Here is a 24,686-nt window from a genome sequence, read left to right on the forward strand (position 1 = left end):
TGCAGAGTAATGTATCCCACCATAAAGTGCACAGCAACACTTGAGTAAGGAAATGACTTCATCACAAGTACTGCCCTGAGAGAACTGCAAAATATTGATTTCAAATTTAAACAACAGAAATTGAGCGGAACAGGAAGTCCACTGCACAAGAATCAAGGGGTAAAAACAACCCTCAACCACAGACCCAACACATTCACTGTAACAGCAAAGAGGTCTCTATCAGACCATATTTCTTCAAACATCAGGCCCCTGGTCCTCACAAAATCTCTGATGTTTTGAATGGTCCTGCTCATCAGAACAGGGTGCTCAGGAAGCCTGCACTGCCACACTCCAACTTTGTGTCAAGGTGTCCCTTTGAAATGGGAGTTTTGAAGTGTTTCATGACAGCACTCATTTCATCCTTGGTCCAGGGCCTTTCCACACATCTTCTTGATTTGAACTCTGTCAATCAAAAAAAAAATCTCAATTAAGATAGTGAGGACAGTAGCTGTTATAAATTCAGTTTAATATTTTTTAAATGACCTTTGAGCTGCTGAAATTAAGGTTCATTATGTTCAACACCAGGCTTGTCCAAAGTCCCGGCCAGGGGCCAATCATGGCATGAGGTCAGCTTCTATACGGCTATATAGTTTTGGCCCACCACCACTGTCAAACAGAACTAAGAACGCATGCAGACCCAGAACACAGTTTCTCTTTCCACTTCATGGTGACAGCAGCACTCTGGAACTTCCCCTGACTGTGTGCCCCATACAGGCCACTTTGTTCCATGGCAACTCTTGATGAAAAGAGGACGACTGATTTTGAGGGCTGATGCTTCCAGGGAAGGTGGAAATTACAATATCTGTTCACGTCAATTGCTTAACACAGCAAATATTTTGCCTTTCATGGTTAAAGTACAAGTACATCAGCTCTTGGACATTTGCACATTTTAAAATCTGGCCCTCTTTGAAAAAAGCTTGGACACCCTTATGATATACAAAGGTCACACACAGTAGTATTTCTCTTAGTGATGTACACATGAGATGATGACACCATGTACTACATTGAACTGTGCTTGTAGTATTCTGTCAAGATTTATCTATTCACTTCCATGTGCTGATGTACTGATACCACACTCTGGGTCACACACAGTAGTATTTCTCTTAGTGATGTACACATGAGATGATGACACCATGTACTACATTGAACTGTGCTTGTAGTATTCTGTCAAGATTTATCTATTCACTTCCATGTGCTGATGTACTGATACCACACTCTGGGTCACACACAGTAGTATTTCTCTTAGTGATGTACACATGAGATGATGACACCATGTACTACATTGAACTGTGCTTGTAGTATTCTGTCAATATTTATCTATTCACTTCCATGTGCTGATGTACTGATACCACACTCTGGGTCACACACAGTTGTATTTCTCTTAGTGATGTACACATGAGATGATGACACCATGTACTACATTGAACTGTGCTTGTAGTATTCTGTCAAGATTTATCTATTCACTTCCATGTGCTGATGTACTGATACCACACTCTGGGTCACACACAGTAGTATTTCTCTTAGTGATGTACACATGAGATGATGACACCATGTACTACATTGAACTGTGCTTGTAGTATTCTGTCAATATTTATCTATTCACTTCCATGTGCTGATGTACTGATACCACACTCTGGGTCACACACAGTAGTATTTCTCTTAGTGATGTACACATGAGATGATGACACCATGTACTACATTGAACTGTGCTTGTAGTATTCTGTCAATATTTATCTATTCACTTCCATGTGCTGATGTACTGATACCACACTCTGGGTCACACACAGTAGTATTTCTCTTAGTGATGTACACATGAGATGATGACACCATGTACTACATTGAACTGTGCTTGTAGTATTCTGTCAAGATTTATCTATTCACTTCCATGTGCTGATGTACTGATACCACACTCTGGGTCACACACAGTAGTATTTCTCTTAGTGATGTACACATGAGATGATGACACCATGTACTACATTGAACTGTGCTTGTAGTATTCTGTCAATATTTATCTATTCACTTCCACGTGCTGATGTACTGATACCACACTCTGGGTCACACACAGTTTTGTTTGCCCTGGAGAAGCAAGAAATTATTTTGTTGAATAGCTAGTACAATATCCTATCCATCTATGGAGAAGTTCACTTTCTACACCAAACAATACTACTTACTGAATAGCAGCTTGAACTTCTGGGTTGAACCTTCATTTTTTTTCTCAGTGGGGTAAGTTGGTCAGAGATCTTACTGGCTTAAGTTATTTTTCACTTTCCCTTACCAGGGGTCTGCAGCCTTTTTAGGCAAGGCAAGGCAAGGCAAGGCAATTTTATTTGTAGAGCCCGTTTTCACAAACAGTTTGTCTCAAAGGGCTTCACATGGCATCATAACAACATCCTCTGCCCTCAGACCCTCACATCGACTGAGGAAAAACTACATAGAAAACCTTTAACAGGGAAAAATCTGAGAAACCTCAGGGTGAGCAACAGAGGAGGATCCCTCACCCAGGACGGACAGACGTGCAGTAGATGTTGGTACAGAGAAGAAAACAGTTTACAATACAAAATGTGGGAAACACGGAAATGTTAATAACAGTTGAAGAAGGAAGCTTCTGGTAGGGGAGGCAGGGAGAGCAAGCCAGCTTGATGGGGGACTGGATGGTAGACTGGTTCATGGAAGGGGAGGCAGGGAGAGCAAGCCAGCTTGATGGGGGACTGGATGGTAGACTGGTTCATGGAAGGGGAGCGCAGGCCAGTGTAACAGTAGGGAATAAGAGGGGGGGGGGGGCGATGCAGGCGGCGGTTGGGGCTCTGGTGGATCTGTGGAAACACAGAGAGACTGCGAGACACCAAGGCCAAACTACAAAGTGCAACAAGTAATGGTAATGACAGTTCCAAAAATGTCCAGGGAGGAGAGGAGGAGAGAGGGGGAGAGGAGAGGAGAGGAGAGGAGGGCTCCATGTAACCTGATGTGTCCCCCAGCAGTCTAAGCCTGTAGCAGCATAGCTATCAATGGTTCAGAGCTACCTGAACCAGTCCTAACTGAAGGCTCTGTCATAGAGGAAGGTCTTAAGCCTGGACTTAAACGTAGTTAAAGTGTCTGCCTCTCTGACCCATGGAGAGATGCTGGTTCCACAGTAGAGGAACCGGTACCTGAAGGCTCTACCTCCCAGTCTGTTTTTATTGATACTGGGAGTCACTAAAAGACCTGCATTCTGGGAGCGGAGTGCTCTGGTCGGACAGTAGGGACTAATGAGCTCTTTCAAATAGGATGGAGCTTTATCATTGAGAGCCTTATAAGTCAGCAGAAGGATTTTGAAGTGGATTCTAGATCCTACAGGAAGGAGAGAAGCTAAAGTGGGAGAGATGTGTTCTCTCTTCTAAACTCCCGTCAAAACCCTCGCTGCAGCGTTCTGGACCAGCTGGAGACTCTTTAGAGAGTATTTAGGACATCCTGACAAGAGAGAGTTGCAGTAGTCCAGCCAAGAAGTGATAAATGCATGCACCAGTTTTTCAGCACCACTCTGGGAAAGGATGTTCCTAATCTTAGCGATACTTCGCAGATGGAAGAAGGCGGTCCTGGTCACATGCTTTATGTGGGAGCTGAAGGAAAGGTCCTGGTCAAAAATGACCCCAAGGTTCCTTGCAGTTGTACTCGAAGTTAGGGTGATGCCATCTAGAGGAGTGATCCGATTAGAGAGTGTGTCCCTGTGGTGTTTCGGTCCAAAAATGATTACCTCAGTTTTATCTGAATTGAGCATTAAGAAGTTAGAAGACATCCAGGATTTAATGTCTTTCAGGCAGTCTTGCAGATTAGTAAGCTGGCTTGTGTCGTCTGGCTCCATCGACAAGTAAAGTTGTGTGTCGTCCTCATAACAGTGGAAGTTGATCGAGTGCTTCCGGATTATGTCACCTAATGGGAGCATGTAAAGAGTGAAGAGAATCGGTCCTAAAACTGAACCCTGTGGTCCACCATATGTAACTCTGCTGTACTCTGAATGGTCATGATTAACATTAACAAACTGAAACCTGTCAGATAAGTAGGACTTAAACCATTTTAGGGCAGTTCCTTTAATCCCAGTTTCATGGTCTAGTCTCTGTAGCAGGATGCTGTGGTCGATGGTGTCAAATGCAGCACTGAGGTCCAAAAGGACAAGCACAGAGACAAGACCTCTGTCTGAAGCTATAAGAAGATCATTAGAGACTCTGACCAGTGCTGGTTCAGTGCTATGGTGTTCCCTGAATCCAGACTGGAAGGCTTCAAAGAGCTCGTTGCTGTGCAGATGTTCATGTAGCTGCTCCAGGACAACCTTCTCAAGGATCTTGGAGATGTCGGGGAGGTTGGATATCAGCCTATAGTTGGCTAACACATCTGGGTAAAGAGAAGGTTTTTAAGTAAAGGGTTGATGACAGCCACCTTAAAGGCCTGTGGCTCATAACCTGTGACTAAGGAAAGATTAATTTGATTAAATATAGAAGTGTTGACTAGAGGGAAGGCATCCTTAAGGAGGCTTGTTGGGATGGGATCCAGCAGACAAGTGGCTGACTTGGAGGAACCGACTGCAGAAGTTAATTCTGACAGGTCGATGGGGGAGAAACTGTCCAAGTGAGCACCAAGTCTGGGAGGTGCTTCTATGGGGACTGTAGTCTGTCCTCCATTACTGGTAATCTTTGTTCTAATATTCACAATCTTTTCAGTAAAGAAAGAAAGGAAGTCGTTACTGCTGAGAGTTGGGGGATGCATGGCTCAACAGCACTATGGTTCTTGGTGAGCCTGCCCACGGTGCTGAAGAGGAACCTGGGGTGGTTCTTATTCTTTTCTATCAGGGACAAGTAGTAAGCGCTTCTAGCATCACGGAGTTCTTTTTATATATTAATAAACTCTTCTTCCAGGCTTGGTGGACTTCCTCGTGCTGGCTGGAATGTGTCTTCCTTTCCAATTGTCTGGTCTTCTGTTTTAAGGCACGCAACAGCTTTTGTCTCTTCAGACGTTTGATTTTCTCTGTCAAACTGGTTTTGGCACCTGAACAGACATGTGAGGACGGCTGTTACAACACGCTTGGTACAAGTCAAGAAGAAACAGCAGGACACCGAACACCAGAGCAAGAGGATCAAGCAGAACCGGGCAGAACAGAACTGCTCTCAAGAAGTCGCTTTCAACGCCGGCGTGCGGGAGCGATGCACGGAACATCCCAGCCGTGCTTTCATCACACCCGTGTCCAGTATCTTTACCTCCAGCTTTAACCAGCGGCAGGAAGTGAGTCAACATGTCTCTGGTGGCGAAGAAGTTCGTCTTGAGCGTGACCTCGGCCTGGACGGCGAATGGAGCCGTGTCCGCCACTGTGGGGGGAGGGGGGATTATTATAACATGTATATTCTATAATATATTATCAACTGATATTTACTGATGTTATTAGCATTAGTTATGATATTCAGACGTCCTACACACTGAAAGAACACAACATTGTGAATTTGAAAAAATATTCAAGAATCTGACTGAATGGAAGTAAATCGATTCAGATCTCAGTATTTAGCCTGAAGGAGCCACTCGTCAGTTCAGGACGTTAAACGCTGCGACTGATCCTCAATCCAGCATTCAAATATGAGATTAACAACAAAATCAGAACAAAACAAACACATTTATTGTAACTAGGAATCATTATGCTGGTTAATCATTCGTCATCTGTCTGAGGTAAAGTGTGAGTCATGCAGGTGAATCTATCCGCCTCCTTCCACCTTTGAAGGCGATCCCGGCGTTGTTGACCAGGACGTCCATGCCGCCATACTTCTCCTTGAAGAAGGCAGCGGCGGTGGCGATGCTGCTTAGGTCGTTGATGTCCAGCTGGTGGAACAGGGGTTTCAGTCCCTCCGAGGCCAGGGACTCCATCGCCTCCTGGCCGCGGCCGCTGCAACACAACCAGACGACACGTTCCTCTCCATTCACAGAACTCGAGCCAAGCACCAGAATCCCTCGTCGGGACAATAAATGATTCCTAACAGCGGCGAGCGTCCCCGTGCTCCCGCAGAGGCACCTGACTGTTACCTACACGTCTCTGGCTGTCAGGTAAACGTCTCCTTGGAACTGTTTGCAGAGCGCCCGGACGATGGCCAGGCCAATGCCCTTGTTACTGCCCGTTACCACGGCAACCTTGGAAGACATGGCTGTCCCCTGACGGACAAACAGAGACGTTTGAATACTGAGTGAACAGAAGAGGCTGTGACGTCACAAGTTACAAGACACAAACGGCTCCCCAGGCTGTTCTGTTCCTGAAATTTGCTGAGTCATGATCACAGGTTCTGAAGTAACAGCCTCAAACCCAAATCTAACTGTGCAGTTACTAACATGTATCAAGTGGAATCATGTCCAGGACCCGGTGTAAGGTGCTCTGAACACTGTTACACAAAGAAGCAGGACAAACGTTACTGCAGGTGTCACCTGGAAGCTGTTGTTCTTTCATTTTGTGCTCAACCTGACGCCCAAAATACATCAAAGGGCTCAATTTAGCTGTTTTGGCAGAACCATTTGCTCCCAACTGTAGGAAAAGTGCCAAGTCATAGCAGCAGCACTGGGATGACCTTTGACCTCCATGCAGCTTTTCATTTGTAATTTGATAGAGCACGGACACAGTTGCTGGCTGCTGCGAACAGCCGTGAAATTAGAGACAGAATCAGCAGTTAGTTCCCGTGTCATGAGGCATTTTGACATTTTAGCTCAAACGGCCACGAGGCCATGCGGGAATCGTCATCATACGGGAACTGAATCAGCTTTGACAAACGTGCCGGCTCGTTAACTTGCTAGCTAGCTAGCGCTCTTTAGCGGTGCTAACTATCAGCTGTGGGTGAGTCGATCTTACTGATGTGGTCTGGCGTCCCGGTGAGGAGCGACGGTCCCGAGCTGGTGACGCTACAGAGGAAAATTGGAGAAAACGAGCGAGTCGAATTGCGAGCTGTGCGCAGCTTGAGTGCGCGGAACCGGAAAAACAAGCTAACCACGTGGTGTTGGAGGCACCGCAGCGGCCGTGCAGCATGAAGACGCGGTATAACTGACGATTATTGAGGTGAAGTGTTGACTTGTTAACTTCATATGAACAATTAAACTCCCTCATTAGACATCTAATAATTTGCTTTTTACCTGCGTTTGTTCTGACGTTTTGGAGAAAATGTCGGTGACGATCTCGCTGAAGTTTATTAGATTCACTGGTACGCAGAAATGTTGGAGGATTCCACTTCAATCGAGCTTAAAACGTCGGTCACTGTGTTTGTAAGAGTTGTAAAGTTAATATACGTTTTTCTTGAGGTTGAAGTGTTTGATTTTATTGTAGTACATTATAAAAAAGCTGTTCTTAATATTTCACCCTTAATTTTTGTGAATGTGAAACGCTTCTGCTGTGGACTATGATTTTGTCAGGGCAAAATTTACGTCTAGATCAAACTAGTGGCGAGTGTTTGGTTTGAGTGGTCCAGTGACGATGGACAAAGTCATGAAAGTGCATGAACCCTGGTTCTGTTTGTCTGTGTGATGAGGTAGAAGTACTAGTAATAGTACATAACATTGTAAAACATTACTGCGTATTTGTCTGTGCAGCTGGAAGCCCCGCCTCTCTCCTTTGTTGGTGCTCTGCATCTTCCTGGTGTGTGAGCGTCACAGAGGAGAGGCTTCTGATTGGTCCGCCTACATAGACGTCCTGCCCACCACCTACACCTGCCCGGCTTACTTCACTGATGATGTCATAGCTCTCCTGCCTGCCAGTGTGCAGAGGCGGGCTCTCGAGCAGAGGGAGGCGTTGCGAGAGATTCACTCGTCCAATCGGGACTTTTTTAAGTGAGCTTACCAGAGACTGTTGCCTGGAAATAGCACAAGCTAACATGGCTAGCACGCTAACACCAATATTCTGTACGACCAGAAAAGAAAGTGACGGTTTATATCAACAACTAGTTTATCATCGTGTGTCGTCATATTTATACTACTATTTATACGTTATATTTATACTTCATATTTCAGCAAAGACACATAAACCTGCTGTCTCAACCTAACTTTTCCTAAATCAAAAATATAACAGGAACTAAAAATACCTGACACAAAAGAGCCATTTCTGCAACTTTTTGCAGTACTTTTCAAAATCGAGGTTGCACAGTTGTGCGGTTGACAGCAGTTTATATTCATACTTAGGACATTCAAATGTACTGTTGATTATACAGTGACTCGCTGATCCTGTAGGTCCCTGCAGCCGATCCTGGATCAGCCGGTGGAGGACGTGTTGAGCTACGAGGCTCTGAGGTACGTTCAGGCGCTGACTCGGGACACAGAAGGGGTTTCATCCTGGTGTCATTCCCAGGACAGCAGGACCTTTCTCGTGTTTCTCTTTTTACCCCCAACAAGAACCTTGTGTTGGTTCTGGGCGGTTCCGGTCCGTCTCTGTGTCAGTGTGCTGACATCTGCCGCTGACGTCACCGTCTCCTGACGTGGCGCTCTGTGCAGCTGTTGTAAACGCTGGTAAAATTCCTCCCTGGCTTTGTGTTTGTCTTGACTTCTACTTCCCGGGGCCTTCGCTGGGTCGGTGGTCGTGGTGCTGGTGTCTCTGAGCTTCTGTGTTCAGCCAAACATGAAACTGTTTTATTTTGTTGAATCACTGCAGTGACAGAGCACTTTCATTGTTTTACCCGTGAAAAAGCAGCCGACTCTGAGGGGTGATGACGCTGTTCCCCCTGTCCCTCCCCTAGGTGGGCGTGGTGTAGCGTCAACACTCGCTCGGTCTTCATGTCTCACCGGTCCAACAACTTCCTGTGTGGACAGGATGTTTATGCTTTAGCTCCCTTCCTGGATTTGCTCAACCACCGTCCTGATGTGCAGGTAAACGTCGCCCTCTTATCAACACAGAAACTGGCGTTGCCGAGGTCACAGCAAACTTTCTTACATCATTTCCTTTCAGGTGAAAGCAAGTTTCAATGACGCCACCAAATGTTACGAAATCAGGAGCGTCTCCGGGACTCGGCGCTTCCAGCAGACGTTCATCAACTACGGTTCCCATGACAACCAGCGCTTGCTTTTGGAGTATGGCCTTGTTGCCCCCGGCAACCCTCACAGCGTGGTCTATGTGGACACAGGTGAGCTGAAGCTGAGCACTGGTGTAGTTCTGAATGTTTCAACTCAACATTTATGTGAAAACATCACATCTTTATGACGGCTGGGATGAACTCGTGCTGGTAAGAAACGAAACGACCATCAAGCTTCGCCGTCTCCGTCTCTCTGCCGCAGATTTGCTGTGTGAGGTTCTGAGAGGCGACGAGAGTTTGGAGCAGAAGAGAAAGTTTCTCAGAGAGAACAACTTCCACCAGTAGGATTCACCAGCTTGTCATGTCTGAAGACAAAATATAGAAGTACTATTACTCTTTTTGCTCCTGTTGGTAACATGAACGACTGGCACGTCACTGCTGTGGCTTGAGTGTGGTTACGGTGCGATAAAGTCGACGCTCCAATAAAACATCACAGGATTTCGTAGGTCAGAATGGAACCCTGAACACTCCTCAACAGTTTTTACGGCACAAATTGCCACTCACCTTCACCAGTTAGCGACCTGTGTAACTTCAAGCTTGTTAGCATTTGGGTTTTTTGCAAATCCTTTGGCTGACGAGGGAAAACGCATCACAGCACATTCAGTCTGATAAAAACATCTCATCCGTCTTCCCACACTTTTATTTCACATTGTCATGTAACCCTAAATCAACCTCAGGCTTTAAACAGATGGAAGTACAATGAAAACAGCGCCGCCTGTCTCTCCCTGGCGGTAGTAATCTGACGGTGAGCAGCGACGGTCCTGGCTGGAGGCTGATGACGGCGCTCCGACTGTTGTCTCTGCCACAGACGCTGTAGTAAGACGTAGTAACACACACACTCACACGCAGTCGCACGCTATCTTAAAAGAACCCATCAATCAGTTTGTGTGTCTCGTTAAGTTACAGTCTGGGATGTGTGTGTCTGTTCTTTTAGTCCCCAGTGGAGGGCAGTGTTGCTTGGCCAGATGGGGAGTGAGGAGAGAGAGCGCTGGAGTGTTCAGACAGCAGAGTGTGTGTGTCAACGACTGCTACAAGATACACACCAAGCTCTGGACGAGGTTCGAAAATATACACACACACACACACAACAGCAACTACCAGACCATTTTCAAATGAGTGTGTGTGTGTGTGTGTAGATTTCTCGAAGTCTCCTGGGGTGTGACCTGTCAATCAAGGAGCAGCTAGATGTGGTGATGTCACTGCGACAGGAGGAGAGGTGCATCCTGGGAAGTAGTCTGGAGACATTGCAGGACTCCCTGAGACAATCAAATGTCGCCATGGCAACCCGATGATGCTGCAAACAGACATGTGATAGGTGCTCTGGCCATTAGGCTCTAGAGTGAACCAGTTCATCGGCTGGCCTCATCTCTGTCCCGCCTGCTGATGAGGACGTGTGGACATCAGGTACCCAGGAGATCAGGGGTTTGATTCCAGGTGTGCAGTTGGAGCACGTTTGGAAAAGCACCGGCCATGTTAACAGCTGCAGCGTCCTTCAGGCAACACTGAGCTGCTGTAGCGGCTCAAATCAATCTCGTTGGGCCTCGTCGTCAACATGGCGTGCTGGGTGGGAAACATCCGGCTGTGTGTTTAAGAGGGAAACTCATTCATCAGAAAGGAGTGATGATTCTGGAAGAGAGGAGTTCTGATCCATCCGTCATGGCGTGTGATTCATGCTACTCTGAAACGCATAATACTGTTTTGTAGCTTTCACTCTGACGTGTGCATGTCACAGTGGCGTCTGAGCACCAGACTCCTCGGTTCCTCCCCTCCAATTACATCACAAGCCAGCTGAGTAAGACTTCGCCAGAAGAAGAAGAAAGAAAGAATCTTCCTTTTAATTACATGAGTTTTACAGTCGTGCAAAGAAAGATGTGTGGATTCACAAAGGGGGGAAAAAAGAAACAAACTAAACCTGAAGGCTGCAGACCTCAGAGGACTTTGTTGGAGCCGACGCCCCAGAAGGAGCTCATCTCAAATGTGTGACCCGCATCAAACCTGTTTAGGAGCTAAATGTGACATTTGAGAAAACAACACAGTCAAAAAAATGTCCGCATTTGAGCAAGAGACAGTTGAAGAGGTTCCTTAGTAATGAAAGTGCTCTTTAAAGTTTTGAGTTTTAAAGGATCAGGTCCAGGTCTCACCGCCTCAGACATCCAGCAGCAGCAGCATCTCAGCTGAACTACGGCCTTTTTCTTTTTGCGACGCTGCACGCTCTCCATGGCGACCGTAGCTTCATAGAGAGGGACCGCCTCCTCAGGCTGGGGTCTGGAGACGGAGGATCACTTTTGATTATGACAGAACAGGACTTCCTGTAAAAGCCACAATCATGTTTTTGAAGTCAACCTCTTTTCTGGTCAAGTGAAACAGAGCTGGGATAGGATGGGTGGACTTGTGGTTGAGTTTGGGTGACTGGGTTGATCTGTGGCGTGCGGACGCTCCTCGTTCTGTGGATCAGGAGCTACGGGCTGGTTACAAACCACACTCAGATACCAGCTGGAACCACATGGAGCCCGAGGTGGATGTTGCTGGCCTCCTTGTGTGTTCCTCTGGATAGAAGCCACACAGATTTTTGACCCTCAAAACAACGCTGAACAGATCCCCTTTGTACTCCTGAGTTAACCTTGAGCCACACCCCGGTCAGATCAAACCAGTTACCCAAGTAGTGTTTTCTTGTTTGAAAATTCAAAGAAGACAATAATATGGAGTGAAATGGAAAAGAAATTTGGCAAAAAGTCTAAAGACACCAACTCCAGTGCTGCTTTTCCCGCATCGACCAGGCACATTCCAGGGAACCAAGAAGGGGAATGCGCGTTTAGAACGCTCTTCTCCTTTCTGTCCCTGCTTGTCTCGGGATGTGTCGATGACAGGAATCTAAATCCTGAGGTATTCCTTTGTCTCCCTGATCTTCCTGCTCTATTGAATTCAACAGCATCTTAAAACTTAGACCTTCTTAACCTTTTGGCAAAATATGAGGTGAATATGAGTTGTTCTCAATGATAAATTCTCAAATAAGTGTTTCCCTTAAGAAAAATCTGGAAGTGACTTCAACTTGAAGCTTAAATGTGTTGCGTTAGCATGAATGTTCACTAAATCTGCCATCAAAACGAAGTCAAAACCAGGGAATTCTTTTGATTTGTGGATTTGAGGACAGAGAAGCAAGTCTGCCGAGGTTGGACGTACTTGAGTATCCCAGCTGACATCTTCTCCACGATGTCCTTCAGAATGTCTGACACACGACTGTTAAAGACGTCATACAACAGATGCAATGATGTCACACCTTCCTCGTTTGATCTGATCGAACCACACTTTGGTGTCTTTTCCTCCGTCCGGCTCTTTGTTTATTTGCAGGGGTGAAACCTCAGAGGAGGTGGTCTTCTGAGTCCTTTACAAACTGACTCTGGTACAGTTTGTGGCTCAAAGGTGATCTGAGGTGGCTGTGCACCAGCTGACTGGGTCCTGTGAGAGAAACAAACTGGAGCAACTCGCGCAGTTGATTGCTGCGAGTAGAAACATGAACTTGTCCAACACAGCAGACGCGGCACTACCTGATCTCACCGCACCTGCAGTGGCTGACAGAAAGTGAACCAAGGTTGAACTGATAGGGACCAGAAGCCACGAGCCGTTGCTAAGGAGACGGCCTCAGGTTGCAGTCTGCTGGTGAAGGATACGGAGGTACCGCCCCCGCTGGGCCAACGAAGCTGTCCAGACGTCAGCGTTGAGGAACGAGACCGTGGCTGCTTTTAAATACATTGAACTGCAATCTGGAGGATCCAGCTGGGGAAGCCAGTTGAGGAGCGTCAGTGACAAACTCAGGTAGGACACCAGAGGACACGTTACTGTTTAGTTCATGTGTTTAGTTCATGTTGGGATAAAAATGCTGGAACAGTTGGACAGGACCCTGCTATGAAGCTGCTATCAGGCTGGACATGCACAACTCACCTGCAGGTCCTGGTGGGATGTGACCCAGTGCCCCCCCACTCCCAAAACACTGATGATGTCATGCTTGTGTGGGAGGAGCTTCATGTCCTCTGGCTCTTGTTCTTGAAGACGCACTTAACATGACAAGAAACACAGAGTAAACATTGTAAATAAGAATTCCTGTTGCTGGGAAAGGAACGGCACTCGTGCGCAGCTAAAAGAGCAAACATGATGTGTGGAGGCAGCAAGGCTTCACGTCGATCCTCCATTCGATCATTTCATGGCCACAGTGTACAGCTCTCGCGAAAAATATTCACTAACTGAAGTGAGGGAGCAGGCTAATCTGGATGGTCCCTCCAGGGCTCTGAACACGGTCCCGCTTGCACCAGCATTAACGAGGTCGTAGAGGAGGTGTGTTTACCTCCAGAGTCGATGACGATGTCCACTCCCAGTCCTCCGGTCTCCTCCGGGACCGCCGACAGCAGGTCTGACGAGTCTTCGTAGACCGCAATGACTCGGGCTTCGTAACAAAGACACTGTCAGTCATTCTGCTGCGTCATGTCAGTGCTTTGTTCAAAATTCTAGTCTGAAGCTGGCAGCAGTTGCACTTCAGATTGCATCCACAAGGTGTCGGCGTGTGTCAGGTCAAAACTTGATTATTTGAAGGAGTCAGACTGGGTGTTCGGAGGTTACATGAGCAAACTTCTGCTTCTCACTCAGAAGAAGCTTCTCATTAACATAGCAGGTCCGATTTTTGTGTACTGGTACGGCTTCAGTGAGATGCTGACCCCAGTCCAGCTGGGTTGTGTAGGACGGAGAAGGAAGGAATAGGAGAGAAAGATAGAACAGGTCTCATCAACAAGAGGATCCTGAACACCTGAGGAAAACATGGCAGGAAGAAAGAGAAAAGAAAGGGAAGTGCACATGAAAAGGTTGAAGCGACGCAAAGCTACCAGCAAAAGTCTGTTCTTAAAATAAACCCTGTGATTCAGCAGATTCAGGTTTCAGCTGCTTATTCTTGGCCTGCCACAAATTAAATCAAATATACCAGCAAGAAGACCGCAGTCATGCGTCAGACTGACAGCGGATGATTGAAATGTTCAAAGTCGCGAGTGGCGTGGGCGCGTCTGTACTAGTAAATGTATGGCGTGACTGTTGGAGCTTTACTGTGTCCACAGAAAAGGTTCACAGTCCAAAAATGATGACAGAAAACTATCAAGACGGCAGTCACAGATGTTTTATTGAAAGTAAAATAAATGTGTCATATTGAGTTTGTGATCCTTGATTTGTGAAAATCCTATTTTGTCTTTCAAATACTCACAAATAACAGACATTTAGTGACTCCAGAACGCAGGAAGAGCCAACCACGTACACTTAGCTCAAAGCCGTCTGAACCCACGCAGGCACAGGGAGAACAACAAACTCCACACAGAAAGATCCCGCGCCTGAGCCAGGACTCAAAACCTGAACCTTTTTGCTGTGAGGCCACAGTGCTGACCACTGCACCACCGTGGAGCCCACGCATGGATTGATAGTAAGTTAAAAAAATTGCTAAATCTGACATGAAACCAAGTTAAGATAACATTGATCTCAAATAATGGCCCCCAGGCGTTTAAACAAGCCTGGCGTTTATTTGAGACAGGCGTCTATTTTACAAAATGAGGTCGGACCCTCGGCCATCAAATGAGACCTGGCGGCACTTTGACACCAGGCTGTTAATTGGTGATTTACGGTATTTATTTTACTGACTACTTCATTGACAGGTGGTAAAACTGTCTGGTGTTTCCTGAACTTAACTGAGTGCTGCTCAGTAAAGTTGCCATGACTTGAGATTCTCTTCCTGCTGGGTCCATTTCAACATTCTTATCCTTCCTATCACTGGAGATAAAGTATCAGTCAGGGCTGTACTTGATTAGTACTGCATGTAGTACACATCAGTCACTGCCATGACACAGTGGAATGGTAGTTGAAGTACTGTTTAGCAGCAAGCTGAAAACTGTTGTGGTCGTGTTGACGTGTTATCACCTTGTAGATCTGCTATTTTGGCCTCATGAGACTGTCGTGGAAGTGGAAGGATACGGGCCTCAAGTTGTCACGCCCCTTTTCTTACTAATAAAGTGTTCTTGTGGAAAGTGTTCTCTGGACAATCTTGATATTTGCACTACTGTTCTTTAAAGTACTACAGTATATTTTTATACCTTGTATACCTATTGCTAAAAAAATAATAATAGTGGCCCAGTGCTGGCCAGCGCCAAAATAAAAGCCTGTTACCAATCGACACCTGGTCTCTTTTCAACACCCGGGGTCCACATCGACTTAAGAAAAATAAACGCCTACCAACTACTAACTGGTCATTTACGGTACGACACTAAACAGTGGTTGAGGGAGAGCAAAGCTGGAAATAAGACATTACTGCAAGGGCAATAAATCTGAAACAAAAAAAAGTTTTTTTGTTTTTAAAGTTTTCTGTCATTTTCTGTCTCAAATACTTGACAAGTTCCAACCTGGTCCAAAACCTGCTCACCTCTCTGGGGTCAAGTGTGTCTGCACCGTCTGACCAAACTGCATCAGTGGCGCTCCCTCCATGACAGTCGAATGTGTGAGTGTGATTTCCTCAAATCAACTCTGGGCAGTGTTGATTGGAAGAAGAAAGAAAAGTGGAAAAAAAGTGCTGTTAAGTAACATTAGAACCAGGCTCTGACCAAAGTCTGGTGCTTTTCAAGTTTCAGTCAGTGAGTAATGTTCTATTCATTTATGTCACTGTATCTCACATTGATACAGGGATTGATGTTTGGAGAAAGTTCAATCATTCAGCTGCAGTTACAGTGACTTACAACACTGCAAAAAAAAAAAACACCCCTCCACAAACACTCTTGTCCAACTTTTGTGCCCAAATTTTCTCCTCATGAGGCACCAAATCACTACAAAAACAGCCATGAAGTTGATCTGGTTGGCACTGGTATTTGTTCTTGCTGCAGCTCAGGAGTGATTCAGGAGAAGAGTTTCAGAACAGCCAAGGTTGGGGACTGGAATTCTAAAATTTCCCCTGGAACCAGACAACCTTGGGAGGTAAAAGCTCCAATCATAGCCACTCAGATGCAGCAGCAGAAGAAGCTGTCATCCACCCTGACAGTCAGAGCATCAAGTCAAGGAAACATCACCATCTTGTAGTTCCAAACCTCCACCTGTCAGATTCAGCTACTTCTGATTGTGGGACTTTAAACTTGAACACAATGGAATTTGGACAAGGAGTTTTCCTTCCAGTCCAAACATCATCGTCCAGCCTCCAACCAGAGGTCCATCAGTTATCATGGAGCCACAGGTGGAGTCTGGATTCTTTTCTAGAATGAGACGGCAATGACAGTCCTGCCAAGTGACATCACTGACATGAATGGATGACTTCAGTCACGTGACTGGATGACTTCAGTCACGTGACTGGATGACTTCAGTCACATGACTGGATGACTTCAGTCACGTGACTGGATGACTTCAGTCACATGACTGGATGACCTGAATGAATAAGGAATCAAATATAAAAATGCTTTATTTTAAGATCTAGAATATCTTGTGAATATCTGGAGCTTCATTCCAGCAGCAGACCTCCTCAGGTGATGACTTCATATTTGACATGTTTACCATTCAATGAGACTCATTGTCAGTCCATTGAAATCTACTGGTGTTCCTGGTGAGTTGATTTAACAACATGAGCTGACAGAATCTACGTTCAGGTAGGAACCACCACATCCAGGGGTCTGGACCTTTGAGCAGGCAGAGCCATCAAAGTAGCAGACTAAGCTAGCAGACGTTAGCATTGAGAAGAAACTGATACCTGAGCCTACTTTTGGGTCTGGACCTTTGAGCAGGCAGAGCCATCAAAGTAGCAGACTAAGCTAGCAGACGTTAGCATTGAGAAGAAACTGATACCTGAGTCTACTTTTGGGTCTGGTCAGGTGATGACACAATAATATGACATCATTGTCAGACTGACGCCTGCTCAACACTGACCAAACACTGCCCTATTGCATTGTGGGAAATTTCTGCTTGGCTTGTGTCCATCAATACACACAAAGAAATTTATCTCATGCTGCCGTGACCCGGATTCCAACCTGGGCTGCTGCAGCCACAACGCAGAGTACTAACCACTATACGATCACGGCTTCCGCAACAGCAGTTTGAGCTTCGATGTCTTTGTCTCATTGAGTGTTGCGGCGAACAGCTGTTGAACAGCTGATGGGCGACTGCGGCGGCCCCTGATGCAGGAGACGGGCCAGGCCCCGTTCAGAAGGTGGTGGATATTATTCTTGGTGATTTTAGGGCATGTTTCGGCCTGTCAAATCCTGATCGGGGCCAGTTTGGTTGTGTTGTCTGCAGCACCTGGCGCGCTCAGCGGGAGCGAGTGCGATCATTATAAAGGTGGGTCAAACAATTTAGGTAGAGACGAAGGACGGCACGGGCAGAGCAGACGCAGGTCTTCATTCCACCTGCAGAGCTGTAGAGCATGGATCATGTCAAGGACTAAATGAGGGGAAAGAGAGCAGGAGAGCAGGGGAGAGACAAAGACAGAGAATGCTCTCATAAAACAAGGACTGTTCAGTCAATGGTAGAGCAGAGTGGCGCAGAGGAAGCGTGCTGGGCCCATAACCCAGAGGTCGATGGATTGAAACCATCCTCTACTAGAAGAAGAAAAATAAAATGAACCAGTGTCTTTAGAAATGTGTGTCTGTTAAAAAGAGGTTCATAAGGATTTTTTCTTCCTCCACAATCACCAACCATTGTGAGAGTTAACAACAGTCCACTTTCTGACTGAAGCAAAAGTAGACTTCAAAAGGTTTTTCTGATTCAACATAGCAGCTAAATTTCCATTTCCATTTCCTGAACAGGACAGGTTAAAAAAAAGGGAATGTCATGACTTCCTCTGTATGTTAGAATATGAACGACTAAAAATGTTCATGCCCAGTTTAAAGTTAGAATTAAACTGAAAATACAAAAATCTTCCCTCTTCAATCCTGTCACTCAGTGTTTTAAACTGTTTCAAACAAATTCTACTGTTCAACAGTTCAAGTGTTTCTAATGAGATGGTTTCCAAATCAAATCGGTTGTCACAAGGGAAAATCTGCATGGGAACACACACACACACACACACACACAGTCCTACTGACTAACCCATGTTTTTCTTCACTTAAACCACCACTGGAGTATTGAAAGAGATTGCATGAGACACCATCAACTTAGATTAAAAACCCCTGACTGCCTTTAATTCCCTCCTGGCTGCAGGAAATTAGACAGACCAGCCCCCATAGCGGGGCTGCACGGTGGTGCAGTGGTCAGCACTGTGCCCTCACAGCAAGAAGGTCCCGGGTTCGAGTCCCGGCTCGGGCGTGGGATCTTTCTGTGTGGAGTCTCCATGTTCTCCCCGTGCCTGCGTGCGTCCTCTCTGATACTCCAGCTTCCTCCCACAGTCCAAAGACATGCAATTTGGGGACGAGGCTGATTGGTACTCTAAATTGACCGTAGGTATGAGTGTGAATGGTTGTTCGTCTCTGTGTGTTGGCCCTGCGATGGACTGGCGACCTGTCCAGGGTGAACACCGCCTCTCGCCTGTAGATGCTGGGATAGGCTCCAGCCCCCCCCCCCCCGTGACCCTTACTAGTAAGGAATTAGCAGAAGATGACGATGGATGGCCCATAGAGTGGAGATGAGACCACAACCATGCTCCACAATCAATATTTACATCAAACCAGCACCATCTCAACAACTTAACCTGACTAAATATATACATGATTCCAGACTACTACACCAACTCAGTCATACATCCACATAATCACTCGAATGAACCTTGCCTGTGATTGTACCCCCTCCCCCATCTGGGAGCAAAGGTTTGCACCTACAGCTCTTAAGGAGCTTCCTTGGGCCACTCTCCCCTTTTGGCTCCACCCCCTTTAAGGAAACCACCAGGAAGAGGTGAGGACTGACCGTGACGAATGAAACTGCCACATTTACATGAGACAAACTTGATCAACACTAAATACCAGGCCTTGCACAGTGACTCCCACTGACTGACACTGGGGTCTTCATTTTCCACAGGCAGGATGGCCGGTTCCCCTGTGCTTCCCAGGTCCCTCCCTGGAACACATGGCATAGAAAATGTTTCACATATTTGCTGATTCAATAAACCTCACCATTAACATGTGTGTGTGCCTCTAATTTACATAAACTGTTAATACCAAGACAAATGCTACCTTCAATTAATCATTTATGTCATGGAACCCTTGGTCTCCATTACATTGGTCAACCAGAGAAGCTTCAACTGGTGATGCTCATTCAACCATGAAGGTCAACCTCCATCATCTGCTGCTCATTAGCAGGGAATTAGCTCCAATGGTAGAGCACTAGCTTAGCATGTGAGAGGTAGAGGGATCGATGCCCTCATTCTCCAGAATACTTTAACTTGTTCTGTTGATCAGAGGAGCTGCTGGGTGATGAATGCTGATGTTTGTCCACTGGTGTGCTAAAGTGTCCCCTGTTACTGAGATGTGAATGAACACCTGCTCAGGTCAAAGCTGCAATGAAGTCAAGTCATAACCCTGTAAAGCACCAAATAACAACAAAAGTTACACTTTACAAGTAGAACAGGTCCAGTTCCACACTCCTTAAATGAATTTACACCCAACAATTCTTCATGAGCAAGCACATCCTAGCTTAGGCCCAACTTTTCTTGGCGCTCTCCCAGATGCTTGGGAGCTGCTGGGGAAGCGCTAGTTGGGCCTAAACTAGGAGCTAAGCTAAGGTGGTCTGCACCAGCTAGTGAGGGCTGGCTAGCTCTCGCAGCTTTTGGTGCAGAGCCGCTGCAGGACCAATTCAACATCGCTAAGCCTCACCTCCAACACAACAAGAAAACTACATTTAACACACTTATCAGTATCACTAAAGGAGGCAGAGGAGGAACAAAACATGTGGCACTCTGAGCAGGAGAGAGGAGAACAAGAGGGAGAAGCCATCGTTAGCTTAGCGTGTTTACAAGGCAGAAAGACTGTTGCTACCAGAATGATGGTCTTTTAAACTTCAGCCAAATAAAGCAAGTAGGTATTAATTTTTGGTGGGTAATTAGTCAACGAAATAAGGAATTAGCAGGGAGGATCACACTTTAGCGAGCACAATGAAGCAAGGCTCTACATTCAGCAACACAGAAAAAGGACTTGAGGTCACAGGCTTCCTGCAACCAAGGTCAAAAATCCAGGACGGACGAAGGGGAGGACAACAAAGACAAAGACACAAGAAACAGAGATAATAACCATAAACTCCATAACAACCATAACAAATATAACCATACAGAACAGATATAACAAATATAACAAGAAAAGCATTAAAAAAAATGTCACCTCTGGTCAAATACCCTGATTTGCATTTGTGTCTGTCAGCATTTTCATTTTCATGTTAAAGCCTCCAGAATGAGAGGGGAGGGGTCAGGGGCAGTTTTCTGTGTTGTCTGCAAACTGAATTACAGGAAACCTGAACTTCCACAGTCAATGTATCCAACTGATGAATAATTGTTTGATTTATACATAGACAACTTGTAGTTATTGCACACACACACACACACACACACACACACACACACACACACACACACACACACACATTTTGTGAAACAACTCAGGAGTCATCAGGTGTTTTACTCAGAGGGATTCATTCATGATAAATGAGCATGGAGGAGACCCAGTAATCATCAACACAAGCGTCACATGAGCAGGTCACCACCCACTTTTATTGATTGGTTCTTGTAAGAGTCACTCCTAACACCATCAGGAGGTCATTTTTTGTCCTGCCCTGTCTCAACTGTTGGAGCACAACTACAGCCTGAACTCTGCCACTGCCTTATCCCTCCCTAACAACCTCATACAGACCCACTATCTGGACTAGCCTGACCCCCCTGACCCTCATCAGTCACTCCTAGTGCCTCCCACTGGAGGAATAGGAGCATCTGTGAGCTCTGACTGTTGGGATGCACATCCATGTGATGGAAGAGCTGTTTTAAACAGGGAATCATTTGACCTCTTGACCTGTGTGGGCAGGTAAGGAGGGACGATTCCATCATGAACAATAATATTACTTAACAAATGGGTCTTTAGCTTCTTTCTAAAGGTGTCCACAGCGTCCTCATGTCCAGTGGGAGAGCGTTCCAGATTCTAGAAGCTGCAACCTGGAAGGTTCCCTCTCCTTCAGTGAGGCTGAATCCCTGTGGTCAGGGAGGATAAGGGACCCCACAGGTATCACTAAAGTGCTTTAGACTGCAAAGCACTCAGCTTATCAAGCTGGGATCAACTGCTGTGGTGATCAAGGTATCAACATATATAACAAACAAAGAAAACAGAGTTGAGGAAAAGCACACAAAGAAGAAACTATGAACATGAACAGAGCATCTTCTACACCAGATGTCACACGGCTCAGTAGACCTCTGGTTTGACCCGGAGCAGGTCCAGTCTCCAGGGTGCCCCCATCATTCTGCTTTTCAGTCACAGGACATGCAGCAGAATCCCGTCGCTCCTCTGCAGAAGAACATATGAGAGCATCTGCTTGCTCTTCTCTGGCTGGACGTAGGGGAGAGTCTGCTTGCTCTTCTCTGGCTGGACGTAGGGGAGAGTCTGTTTGCTCTTCTCTGGCTGGACGTAGGGGAGAGTCGGTTTGCTCTTCTCTGGCTGGACGTAGGGGAGACTCTGCTTGCTCTTCTCTGGCTGGACGTAGGGGAGAGTCTGTTTGCTCTTCTCTGGCTGGACGTAGGGGAGACTCTGCTTGCTCTTCTCTGGCTGGACGTAGGGGAGAGTCTACTTGCTCTTCTCTGGCTGTACGTAGGGGAGAGTCTGTTTGCTCTTCTCTGGCTGGACGTAGGGGAGAGTCTGTTTGCTCTTCTCTGGCTGGACGTAGGGGAGAGTCTGCTTGCTCTTCTCTGGCTGGACGTAGGGGAGAGTCTGTTTGCTCTTCTCTGGCTGGACGTAGGGGAGAGTCTGTTTGCTCTTCAGAAGTTTGCTGAACCCTCGCTTGAAGGTCATGATTTTCCTCTTTCAAACAGCTTTTTAAATCATGAAGATTTCCCAGGATTTCCCTCTGAGCACTGTTCCTTTTCTTCTTTTGTGTTCTCACTGCACATGGAAGACTCTGAACTTCACCGTTCAGACTGTCACTCTTTGTGGGGTCCTGGTCCTTCCTTGATTCAAGGTGGGCCAACTCTGCAGTGAAGGTCTCTGTCTCCTGAGATGCAGTAGAAACTCGTCTCCTCAAACATCCATTTTCTGCCTCTCTCTCCTCACTCTGGGACCTCAGCTGTTCAAGAGTCGTCTTCTTCTCAGTGAGTTCTTCTCTCATTTTGTTCTTCTCTGCCTGGATGGAGTTGAGCTCACACTTGAGGTCACACTTCTCCTTGTAAACCATCTTCACCTCAAGCTGAAGATTGTGGACTTGTGTGTTCAGGTCTCTGATCTGAGTCTGGTTCTCCTCCCTCACAGATTCAAGGTTGCCCACCATGGCAGACATGTTCTCTACCAGCTGATATGCAATGATCTTCTCTTGTCCAAGACTAGAAACCTGTCCCCACAAATTCTGGTTTTCTGTCCATCTCTTGTCACACAGAGACTGAAGCTGATCAAGTGCACTTTTCTTCTCAGTCAGGTCTTCCTCAAGACATTTCATCTCCACCTGTTCACTCTCCCTCAGAGACTGAACCTGGGTCAGCTCTTTTCTGAGCTCATTGTTCTCTCCATCAACCTTCCTCCCCTCACACTGAAGACTGTGGACTGTTGCGTTCAGATCTTCTATCTGAGTCTGGTTCTTGTCCTGGACCGTTTGGAGGTTGGCCACCACACCAGTGAGGTTCTGGAGCTCCTGGATTGCTCTTTTATTCTCACGTTCAAGAGTAGAAACTTGTTCCCTCAAATTCTGGTTTTCTGCCTGTGTGTTGTCACACAGAGACTGAAGCTGCTCAAGGGCAGCTTTCTTCTCAGTCAGGTCCTCCTGCTCTGTCAGCCTTAGAGATGGAGGAGCAGGATCACATTGACCAGGATCATTCAGTGGATAAATACAGCTCCTACTGAGATCCACCAGATCTCTGAATGCTCCAACTATACAATCCAATGTAGTCATAGCCTTCTGTCCTGGGCTGATCTGAAGATCTTGAGCCAGACTAAATCTCCTGGAACTGTCAAGTGTTTAAAGACCAAAACTGCCCCTTAAATGTGGAGTCTGGGTTCTTTTCTATAATGTGACAGCAATGACAGTCCTGCAGAGTGACATCACTGACATGACTGGATGACTTCAGTCACGTGACTGGATGACTTCAGTCACATGACTGGATGACTTCAGTCACATGACTGGATGGCAGTGCAGATTCCAATGTAGAGGTTGGGGAAATCGTCTCTGAGAATCCAGCTTGAACCCACTCCCTCCTTGTTCTTCAAAAACCCAAACAGCGACCATCAGTCTCCCTCCAATCCTGTACTTGAGTTCAATGTTGCTGTTCCATTTTGCAGCAGTAGGTGTCACTCTGATACCAGGTTCAGTTCAAGATTCCCAACTCCAGCTCATGTTGGTGACCTCAGTACCAGGGTAAAATGGCGCTTCAGTGGATCATGTGATCAACTCTTGTGTGTCCTCACTGCTCCACAGGTCTGTCAAATGTTCTGTAAAATAGTTGGACCCAGCAGAGCTGCTAGATTAGGAGTTGATGGAGTCGTTGCAGATACCAGGGTCCAAAGTCCAGCTTGAACCTGTTTTGTGCAGTTCTTTTTTTTTTCAAACATCTCTTTATTATATTTTGGGATAAACAAATACAAGGACATGACAAACAGAATGGGCAAATAACAATAAACAAATGTATAAATTAGGATACAAAGGTAGAAAGGGACACAGGAGAAAAAAAATGCCGTTTACAATCAATTCAGTTTTCCAATCTAAGCCTCAGTTTGTATCTCATTCTGTTCCAGATAGTTGTAAAAAATATGCCAAATCTTCCAGAATTTTTCCAATTTATTTTTAGTGAAATAACTTATCTTTTCAAGGGCAAAATTAAAGGACATTCCTTTCAACCACTGAGAAATTCCACTGATAGATTGATCCTTCCAAGAACGGGCAATACACCTTTTAGCTTCAAGAAAACAAATATTCAGGAGGGATCTTAGGCTTTTTGAAGTGACAAAATCATCCGGGTAAATATTTAGAATGCATGTTTTAGGGTTACATGGAACCTCTTTACCAATAATGCGACTGACTAGATCCACAACCTTTCCCCAAAAACAAGAAATTTGGGGGCATTCCCACATACAATGAATCAATGACCCTTTCTGGTGATTGCATTTAATACACGTGTCAGGAATATTAGGGTTAAAGTGGTGTAGCCTAGCTGGAGTAATATACTGCCTGCTTAACCACTTATATTGTAGTAATCTGGAGTGTGTTTGCAGTTTGAGTTTGAACGAATGAGCAAGCCTGTGTCCATTCCTCCTGTGTTATATTCTCTGTAAGTCCATCCTCCATGCTTGGAAGATATTGTTAGAAGATTCTTTGCACTTGCTGATGAATAGGTCATATAATATGGTCACTTGTCCCCTACCTTGACAGTGTTTTAAAATTATTTCTTCCAATGAAGAGAAAGGGGGAAGCTCCAAACTACTACCCTGTCTAGACATTATAAAA

The 24,686-nt window shown here is 45.9% G+C and overlaps 2 protein-coding genes across 2 annotated transcripts; one reads left to right on the forward strand and one right to left on the reverse strand.

Moving 5' to 3' along the window:
* Positions 1-71: 71 nt before the first annotated feature.
* LOC147270854 (carbonyl reductase [NADPH] 1-like) lies at positions 72-7,018 on the reverse strand. Its single transcript, XM_086201734.1, has 5 exons — positions 6,887-7,018; positions 6,080-6,201; positions 5,769-5,938; positions 5,265-5,372; positions 72-441 (listed from the first exon to the last, which is right to left on the reverse strand). Exons 2-5 carry the CDS (start codon positions 6,190-6,192, stop codon positions 293-295), a joined length of 540 nt encoding a protein of 179 aa, XP_086057860.1. The 5' UTR covers positions 6,193-6,201; positions 6,887-7,018; the 3' UTR covers positions 72-292.
* Positions 7,019-7,242: 224 nt separating this feature from the next.
* On the forward strand, positions 7,243-15,126 carry LOC147270855 (SET domain-containing protein 4-like). Its single transcript, XM_086205505.1, has 9 exons — positions 7,243-7,277; positions 7,618-7,854; positions 8,251-8,310; positions 8,754-8,883; positions 8,963-9,137; positions 9,289-9,367; positions 9,822-9,902; positions 10,021-10,144; positions 10,223-15,126. The coding sequence occupies exons 1-9, from the start codon at positions 7,243-7,245 to the stop codon at positions 10,376-10,378; spliced, it is 1,077 nt and encodes a 358-aa protein (XP_086061631.1). The 3' UTR covers positions 10,379-15,126.
* The last annotated feature ends 9,560 nt before the right edge of the window (positions 15,127-24,686 follow it).

The sequence above is a fragment of the Aulostomus chinensis genome, chromosome 1 (genome assembly GCF_037954235.1).
Source record: "Aulostomus chinensis isolate RoL2024-O1b breed Wild chromosome 1, RoL_Achi_v1.0, whole genome shotgun sequence".
Lineage (NCBI taxonomy): Eukaryota > Metazoa > Chordata > Actinopteri > Syngnathiformes > Aulostomidae > Aulostomus > Aulostomus chinensis.